Source organism: Anopheles marshallii, chromosome 3 (genome assembly GCF_943734725.1).
Source record: "Anopheles marshallii chromosome 3, idAnoMarsDA_429_01, whole genome shotgun sequence".
NCBI lineage: Eukaryota > Metazoa > Arthropoda > Insecta > Diptera > Culicidae > Anopheles > Anopheles marshallii.
In genome coordinates this window covers 70,812,576-70,823,068 of record NC_071327.1, presented here as the reverse complement: position 1 = coordinate 70,823,068, position 10,493 = coordinate 70,812,576, and the positions used below count along the sequence as shown (strand labels likewise).

At 39.0% G+C, this 10,493-nt stretch overlaps 1 protein-coding gene across 1 annotated transcript; it reads left to right on the top strand.

Annotated features, from left to right (window-relative positions):
- Positions 1 to 6,380: 6,380 nt before the first annotated feature.
- LOC128712106 (longitudinals lacking protein, isoforms A/B/D/L-like) lies at positions 6,381 to 6,836 on the top strand. Its single transcript, XM_053807002.1, has one exon. It carries the CDS (start codon positions 6,381 to 6,383, stop codon positions 6,834 to 6,836), a length of 456 nt encoding a protein of 151 aa, XP_053662977.1.
- Positions 6,837 to 10,493: the final 3,657 nt, after the last annotated feature.

Here is a 10,493-nt window from a genome sequence, read left to right as displayed (position 1 = left end):
TTTTTCCTCACTCTGCCTCTCTCTCTCTCTCTTTTCCCTCTCGGTACGATATAGTGTCAAATTAGCGAAACCTTCAAACAAAAGCAAAAAACAAAAGCAGGGCGGAGGGAATTATAAAGTTACGAACAATTAATTTATAATGCGATACAAGCTTTGTTAAGAAGGAAGGAAAGAAACAACGTTTTACCTCAACAATTATGTAATGCAGTAGGCTTATTACCTTTATTAGCTTTTCGTTTTCTTGTTTTTTTTTTATTTTGGTTCCATTTTATCAACTCTTTTATTGCACTTCCGCGCTAAACGCATACTGTGGCTTTTTGTTTCATTTTATAACTTTGCTTTATGCGAATAAGCTTCCTTGTTTATATATATGTATTGTGAAGAAAATATTTCTAAACTGCAAGAGACATAAAGCAAAATGTGAAAAATAACATATTATTATGAGAAAAAAAAAGAAAAAAAAAGGAATAGTTAATTGGAGAGATTCGATTTTGGAAGTGCATCGTGTAACAACACAAAATGCAAACAAGATTTACAGACGTTAAAAATGGAAGGGTAGCAGCAAAACATTAGAAAAAGAATGTTTAAAAATTCGCAAATCAAGAACAAAAATCTTGAACACATGCAAAACACAAGACAACAACAGACACACAAAGAAGTAGATAAAGAACGTAAGAACAAATACCGAATGAACGAGGTTGGTGAACGATGTGTTTTTTAAAAATGTAAGCGAAACAGTCTATTTGTGTGTTTTTGTTGTTGTTATTGTTGTAAGCCTTTATTGTATACAGATGTTTCCTACCATATGTGCCTTTTTCTTTTATTCGTTATTTGCATTGCATAGGTTTTATTTTTTTTACATAGATATCTAAATGTTTTAATCTGGATTAAGGGAAAAAAGGGTTTAAAATCTCTTTGCAAAAAAAACAAAACAAAACAAAAAACAAAAACAAATAGTTAAAGATAAGAGTAACGCACACCCCATACGTGGAGATGTTTGGGAACATTATTAGTCTACGCTGTGCCACAAAGGATCACAATACAGACATTCCGGTGTCGATGCGTTACGGATAGTGCGGGAACGGAGAAACAAAGGCGAAACTATATTAGGTGGAGATTCCAGAATTTTATGAGATTCCAGACACAGATACCCACGGTAAAGACGCGTGATCATTTGCAGGGGAAGGCAGGGCGCCGCATAAACACACGAAGGGGGGAAGAAAGTGTGATTAGTAAGGGAGAAAGGTGTGGATGTATGTATGTATGTACGTATGTACGAAAACGTTACGACGCTGTGCGTGTTCCGTTTGTTTGCCATGATATATAGTTGTGTAGTTTGCGTGTAGGTTAGCTGGAACATTCGGTTATCTTTCATGCTAAAAATTCGACCGTTTTGTGCATCTCAACCAGACAAAACATTACATTCGTTCGTTCGTTACTTTACCACTAGAAACCAGTGGTGGTCGGTGGTCCAGAACAGAGAACAAAACCATATTTCACTCCAATGGTGTTCAAATTTTCCATTCCAGTTGCATTGCACACGCTTATCACAATTACCTCTCCGCCAATATTATATTCATCACTCAGTGAAATCGAAATAATATAACTAGTTTTAAGATACAGCCGTAGCTACAAACGCCGAGATATCCAAACAAATGCCGCACAAAGGTGTGAAGAAAAACGCACAGCAAAACACGTCAAAAGAGGGTATAAATGAATGGGAAAGGAAGTGGAAGACGGACAGATCGTTATGATGTTAACGTAGTGTTAAGTATTTTTAAGAAGCGTTTTATTTTTCTGTCATACTATCAACGAAAACAAGAACCCTCGAAGGGAGCATAGAACGAAGCCTCGGAGAGCAGAGCAACAAAAGGATGGTAGCAAGCAAGCGCGAGATATTAGTGTGCACTAGTTGAAATATACCAGTTCGAAGTGAACAACAGTTTCAACTCGTCCCCGCCTCTTGAAAACACCCCCGCGTATCAATAGTAATACGCGCTAGTCGCGTGTTCTGTTGCAGGTAATGCGTGTGCGGTTAAATTGTGTCGTCTTGCAACCAATTCTTTTTTTTAAAATTGTTGTTATACTGTCATGTTGCGGTAAGAAATGTGCGATTCTTATGTAAAATTGGGCAAGGAATGCGAAACGAAAGCGATGGGTGTGTAAACATGCACAGAAAGCGGGTTGTATGCCATAAATAATTATTTGTTTGTTGTAAATAAGAGCCGATCAAACGAGAAAGGAGATTAAGGGATGAGGAGCAAAAAAGGATGAAGAAAAAAGCATAACAAAAGTCGAAACACCACACAAACTCAATCAAGAATTGTTTTTTTTTGTTAGATTAACAAAGAGATAAAAATGTCGGCAAACAAATCACCTTCTCAGGCAGGGCAATGTAATGGTAACGCTTTGGTAGCAAACACTAGTGTAGAAAAGATGAAAATCGCCACTAGTGATGAATTGTTTTTTTTCGGATTTGGTAAGACTTTGTATAACTTTCGATTCCGTTCGTATGCGGTATGTATTTTCACCTGTTTTATACACGCTTCGGTTGTGTTTAAACGTAGTTTCACGTATTTAGGTTCATTTTTTTCTATTGTGTCAATTAAGGCGAAGATTTAAATCATTTGTTTCGCTTCTGAAGTGCAGGGAACCGAATATATATGCGTTTCTTAGGCGCTTTTCTCGCCACAATCGAGTTGATGTTTAAGTATTTTCATTCTGTTTTTTTTCCTAAGACAAAAAAAAACCCTTTTCAAAAGTGGGAAAAAAGCGTTTTGTGAATCTATCTTGCGATTTTTCAGATACACACACAAAACACTAATCGAAGAATAGGTTTTCTTTGGTGTTCCAGTGAGAACACCGCTTAAATATTTAATTTGCTTCTATTTGTGGTACCCGTTTTTCGAACTCTGGTCGATGCCTAATAATTCAAACAAAAAAGGAATATAAAAGGTTTTTGTTTTACGATAATAATAATAATAACAACCCGAAACGAAAACATACACATCTGCGTTTAACAGTAACAAAAAAATCGTAATTCATAAGAGCAAGATCGATGTAAAGCAATATATATATTCATGCCTCGTATCGGGCAGCAGAACAGGTGCCTCTACTTCATATATATTTTCTACCTTACTCTAGTTGGTTGCTTCCAAGGCAATGGTTATCTTTATAAAGAAAGCTCTTATTTACTAATGTTTCATTGTTTTTTTTTAGGTACGCGTATTCTGAATACTCATTAATTTAACTCAAACAAAATAAACGAGGTCGGTCGAGGCATGAACAATTGAGCAAAAGCAAAAAAAAACATACAAGAAGATACATTCATTTAGGAAAAAAAAGGTGCAAAATTGACAAACAACGATGATGTCTCTTTGTGTGGAGGTTTACTATTTCGCAAGAACAATTCTTCATCACACCATACAACCTCCCAACATTAGGGCGATAGGATATATACATATATATATAAATATACATTAACAAAACAAAAAAGACAATTACATGAAACCACCATCAAAGCAGAAAAACATTCGCAGAAAAAAGCGTATTTCACACCTATCATTCCATCACAAACAAACAAACAAAAAACAGCGAACCGTTATAAAAAAAATACAAAAGTAAACAACGATTACGTTAAAGGGGCGTAAATAGCCATAGTAGTTAAAGTAGAAACAAACAGTGAAAAAACGAACGATCGGTGTGTAAGGTCGACACGGTCGTATGTGTTTTTTTTTTACATTAATTGTAATACATCATTACCATTTTCTAGACCGTAAGTTGTTTTATGCATTATAAAAATATTAAAGTAAAATAAAAAAGAAGACATTCGACGTGATGTATAATTTTACATGCATTTAATAAACTTTCTTTACAGGTTTTTTTTTCTGGCCCCAAGGAATGGGAAAGAACAAAGTATCTTCTGTATGGACGAGCCATAACCTACACAAAAAAAATGTCATCCTTCGTAGTTATGGGTGCCATTCAAGGACATTAGAACAGACTTTATGACCGCAACGACGATACACAGAACATTCATAACGATAACAAGACACTTTTCGGGACAAGCATTCAAATATATCAAAGTGACTTGATATAAACCCTGTATCCTCTCCTCCTTCAACATTCCTATGAGCTCGTCTTCCCTTTTTGGCCTAGAGCTATAGGCACTGCCTTTAATTCCTTTTATTAACATATTTCTTTTCTCTCTTTTCAGGTTCGTACGAACGGTGGAACAAACAGGATCGAAAAAGAAAGAACACCGGGGTTCCATCAACATAATTTAAGCAGATCTGGGTCGGCATCGGAATGATCGGTTTAAATCGGTGCCAGTAACGTTTGCATTATTGCGTCCAATCCAATGTTATGAGGATACGGTCGGCAACGGTGTAGCGAGTAATAAAACTGGGTGATCTCTGGATTCGAAGGAGTGTCCCCGGCTAATCGTTCCACTTCTGTTGACACCGTACCTCATACCTTGATTGTGATGGAATAGCATAATGATAGGTGATCTCGACTAGATCCTGTAATGGCGTTGACAGCAACAACTTTCCCTGTTGGGAAACCAAAACAGGCACAATACCAATCATTCCTCCTCCTCCACCCAGCGAAATGGCGCGAAGTTTTACGACCAAGAAGTTCGTTGTGTATACGCTTGAAGGTAAACAGGAACTTACACGATCACTGACATTCGAGGAAGAAGGTATCAAGATTGTTAACACACAGCTCGAACTGCCTTTCGAATTAACTCAACACTACTACTACTACTACTACTACTACTGCTACTAGAGACAGTGATGGTTTACCTACTATCAGGTGGCAATGCAATTAACACCATGTGTGTCCAGTAGAGGATGCCGTAATTGATGCTAACAAACAATTAGTTGAATAATAAAAGGACAGTCGTAGGGGTTTTCTCTCTGTTCGTTGTTTTGGACCAGCAAGAATCTTGGGAACGTCACGGTTACACTGCTTCCTCTAGTTCGATTTGTTTTACTAACACCGACTCATATTGGAATATTGGTTAGGATAACCAACGAAAATGTTAATAGTACTCAAATCTAATGATTGGTTGGGATTTATGAAGAGACGAAACAAATATCTTATCAGCAAAAAAAACACTCAAATTCTACCAATCCGGACGACAACGTCTGATCTTTTATCTGATCATCTGTTTCATCAGTGCGATTGAATAAACTCTTTCCCTGTGGTTGTTTAAATCTAGAGTCGCAATTCTCCCTAAATGCGCCAAATCACTTCAGTTTTGCATTCATCTCAACACAACATCCTCTTACTACTCCCCGAGAGAGTGTTGTATCATATCAAACTGTAGCGACAACAATCCTCTCCAGTATATCGCGTGGTTACAGTTTTATCTTCTTCATATCCATGTTTCATGTTGTGCACATCTGTATGTTTTTTTGTGTGTGTATGTATTCAATCTGCGACAATCAATTTATATGTTTTTGAGTGTGTGATCATTAATTTATTGTGTTTTATGTTTTTTTCTTTGTGCGTGTGATCAATTTGTTACAACAAAGTTTTGTTAATGTTTTTCGTTTCGGTACATTTTTTCTTACACCAAATGTGGATTGCCTTTCATTAGCTTTTTGTTTTGTTTCCCTGTCTTGTTTTATGCTGAGAGTAAACATTTAAGTGAATGCGTGAACTAATTCTATTAATTGTAGCAAACCAACATACACTTATCCATATATTTATAGTATTATTGGCACTAACGGCAAACTAACCATAACATTTTCTCTCTTTCTCTGTTTCTCTCTCTCTCTTTTCTCTTTCTTATTTATCTACCGATCCCGTGTGGACATTATCTTCAAATTGTGTATGAAATGATGTTAACAACACATGTGTACCTACCGTTATGGGTTTCTTCGCGCACAAACAAACAACAACATCGAAACAACAACAAAACCATCAAAATTATATGATTATAAAATGAAACACACACACACACACACACACACACACAACTAACAACCCTTGGACTAATCCGCATAATGGTTTTAATTACTATTACGTATATTTATCTACTATTAATATGCACTTACGATACGATCTATTAATCACTCGATCGTATTCCTTCTGAATGATATGGGTATGTGTGTGTGTGTGTATTTGTACGTATGCATACAGAAGATCCCGAGGACAGTAGCTCGCTTGGTGGCGGTATTACCAAAATCAAGCTGGAAAACTTCTGGCACGATAATGATCTGATCGCGTTTGCGGAACCGGTGCCGAACCACGGCACGGCGGGAACGATCGTGACGGACGCGAAACCGCAACGAACGATTACCACCACCAACGCGACCACCATCCCGGCCTGGCGCTGCAAGAAATCGACCGGAAAGATCGCACTGGCCCCGATGGTAACCACGGTCGGTCGCATGATGGTGGCGAAGAAGTCGTCCCCGTCGGGAGGTGGCGGCAGTATGGTAGCGTTCATGAAGCCACTGAAATCGACCGGTAACGGTAACGTGATCCTCACGTCTGCCGGCTCACTGATGGCAACGACAATGTCCGGTGGTTCGATCGGCATAGGCGGCGGAGGCGGAGGGAGCGCCAGCAGCAACGGTAGCGCTAGCTCGCTCGGTTGCCGCAAGGAGGAAAAGATCATGTTTCAGCACGAGAACGATGCGAAGCCGTGGAAGTGTAAGAGCTGCGGCCGGAACTACAAATGGAAGAACAGCCTGAAGTGTCACATCAAGAACGAGTGCGGCGTGCCGCCAAAGTACTTCTGCGAGCGCTTGTGTGGCTACAAGACGCATATACACAGCAACCTGAAACGCCACCTGAACTCGAAGTTCTGCAAGCCCAACTGAGAGCTGGTGCTGGCGGCGACCGCGACGACGACGTCCGGTGCCGGCAGTGCTGCCGTTGCCTCCACATCGTCGTCTACGTCGGCGTCCACTTCGTCCTCCGTCTCCTCGTTCGCTCCTTCCTGTTCCTCCTCTACGGTCACCTTCATCAGTAGTGCCTCCGCCGCCGAGGAGGTTAAGTTTGCCGACCCGTCACACGGTGGTGCGTCCGGTACGAGAGCTGCCACTATTCTTGTTGCGCCCGCCGCCATTACGGAGGTGGAGGTCGAAACGGAAGCTAATGATGAAACGCAACCAAGAACGAGACTGTCGCGCAGACGCATCCGTCGTGTGGTTGCCGGCACGGGTATTGGCGGTGGACAACGTGCACACATCATTTACTACTGAAACGGGTCCCAGAGACGCCACGCATGCTGTTTCGCTTAACCTGCAGCGTTGGAGGGAAGAGAAGAAAGTCAATATGACCGATTATTAATAAATATTCTGCCCCGGATAACAAACAGAAAGGTTAGGTGATTAGGTGTGATGTGTTTTACGTGACACGAACAAAGACACAATCGAAAAAAGAAAACAAAACAAAAGACAAACAAACCACAGGAAAACATTCCTTAACTAGTTGATTAGCTTCGGTTAAGTCTGTACTGAATTAATTTACTAAACAATCACATAATTTGCGAGCGATGCGAAACAAGAGTACGGAGGCGAAAAGGGACAAACGGAATGGTTGGTTAGCATTATTTAAAATACGTTTAATTTAGCTCAATATATTTTTTGCCCCTATTTATTCTACCAGACTTAGTAGTTGTAAACGCAGCAAGGGTTTTGCCGTAGTATTTTAATGTATATTGCGGGCGCGAAGAGTAGACGGACAAACGCGGAAAAAAAGAGCAGAGCAAATTGATACCACCGCGCGCGCGCTGTATGGTGCTGTGTATTGGGGAAGCGAAAGGCTTTGTCCCTTTTTTTTTTTTAATGGCACCAATGCGATTTAGTTCGCTTATTTATTTCAAATTGATTTGGTCTCGTTGATCTGCGAGAAGAATGTACCCATTCGTATATCTTCTTTGGATCGTAACGTTTCGAAAACAGAGAACAGAGATAGGGAAAAAAATTGCTCAATCCGATAGAATTGGATTCGTGAGTTTTTTTTGGTTTGTTTGTTTAGTTCAGTTCTTTATGGCTGGGATACATTTATCGAAGAAAAACAAGCGTGGTTTAGTTTTTAATTTACCAAAACATTCCTGCACTGTAGAAGCGGTGTTGAAGATGGAACAGGCGCAGCGATTTCCTTACTGAATGAAGTAACTTTTCGTGTCATAAATTCATTCGCTTTAAGGGCGGCATAAAAAAAAAAAATTCGTACGTATTGTTTAGAATCATAAGTTAGCGGCTCTCGGATATATCAGGATGTGCAATCGGCCATTAGCATGGAAACAGCAGAGGCAGCGGCACCCCCTCTTCCCCATTTCATTAACAAACGCCATTGAACGGTTTGCCATTACTCGAAGACTTTATACACATTACACAATTATGCAGTTATAATGAACGCGCATATATACAAAGAACAAAACCAAAAGAGGGAAAACGGAAAAAATGACCTTTACCCATTCCCAGCTTAGTGCCATACTCTGGGTGTGTGACTGTAGTCAAAACATGGAAAGTAATATATATATATAGATACATAGAGCTGTATGTATAGTTTCCTTATATTTGATTGTTTTATCAGCAGGAAAAAAAGAAGATAATTAAGTGAAGGCTGAATGGAGGCTGCTAACTGCAAATGCTAACCCTAACAGTTTTATTAACTTATCTAGTCGGGTGTACTTAACCTAACATGTAATTATTAGTTTGTTTTCGTTTTTTTTTATCTTACACTGTAGGAGAAGTATGTTTAGTGGTTTTTTAGTTGTGTATTCTCTTCGCGCCCATTTATTATTATTTCTTTATTATTTTGTTGAACGTCGTCTACACATGTAAGAGGATATGAAAGATTCTAAGTAAGGCAAAAGAAAAAAAAAACGAAATCATTCCAGTGACAGAGCATCTACAGAATACCAGCAGTGTAAATATCTGCGAGTCAGCAAAAGGAAAAAGCAACAGAAGAAAACTGTTGGATGATACATTCACCAACCATTATTCCATTTCTCACCCCGTGTTGTATGCAGAGTGTGGTGTATTCTGTATTATAGTGCATAAGAGTATGATAGTACGCCAGTAATACCAAGCAAAAGCAGCTGGAGTGTGGAAACGTTTTTGACAGGGTGAAAAAAGGTAAACCAACATGTTGTAGACCAAAAATTATGAACAAGTACATCAAGGGGTACGGGTGCGAGTAAAAGCTGGTAGTAGCAGCACACACATCGGAATGTGAATAACAAACAACTGTGTTTGCCTAGAAACAAATATGTAACGTGCGTGTGTGTGTGTGGTCTTATTGCTGGCTTATGCAAAGAACAAAAAAAATGGTATAGAAAAATAGGGTAATTAGGCCGCCATTAACACTCCGTTTTCTTTTCAATACCACCACGCATATTGAAATATGCAAGCAGCAAGGAAACGTTTTGATCAGAAACGGTGAATGAGATACATGCTCTATTCGTAGATGAAAACATCCTTTCGTGAGTAACACACAGATATATAAAACATCCAGCACGGGAAGATACAGTCAGAAATAGTGAAAAACAGGATAGAGAAAGCGAAAGAGAGAGAAAGAGTGGGCAGCTTTAGATATATCAAACATTCCACTGCAAAAAAAAAAAACGAAAAAAACAAAACATTCCGTACACTTGTACATCACACATACACAATAGAACACAAAAATTTGCAAAGTTAATATTAAATGGTAAAAAAATACACCTTATATTGTAATAAGAACTCTATTTATCTGCTGCCTGAATGAAAGGAAAAAGAAAACAACACAAGTGAAGATAGCAACAGCATATATAGCAATGGGCAATAGAATGGCATCGTAGTGTAAAACAGCAACCACAAAGAAAAGGGTGAAAACAAAAAAAAACATGTTCAGTTTGCTAACAAGTTAATGAAAGGAAAACAGATAGAACTGATATAGGTGAACAGCTGGGTAAACTGTGCGGTGCAAAAAACGCGGATATAAACAAACAAAAAAATCAAATAAAGTAAATGCACAGTGCAGTGTTTGCATTTCATTTTGCGCAAAATAAGCAACCGGTTTTGTATAATTAAATGTACACACACCCCACAGGTCGATACACCATATATATTGCACATTGCTAACAACAAAGTCTGGGAAAGTAACGCATAAATGAGGTAAACTTATGCTGCCGGTGTGCGTTTGCGTGTGTATTGAATCATCAATATGTTTGTGTGTGTGTGCGTGACTTAGATGTTGTACGCAGGGAGAGCAACAAAAAAGCGGCGGTTTATTCAATTTTTTTATTAACATGTTCTATTTTCATTTTAGGGTCACCGTCCGTAATGGCGCCTGGTGGATACAGAAAGGATGGTTATGAGTGTGGGCGGCTTCTCCCCGTGAAACTGTGTGTCCTTCCCCATCCCCCGTTGTGGTACATGGAACACTCTGGACTCTGTTTGTGTTTTGTTGCAATATATTTAACAACGCATGCTGTTTACACACATCGTATCGGACCGTTATGCTAAAGCAAAAGAAAAGAAAAACCC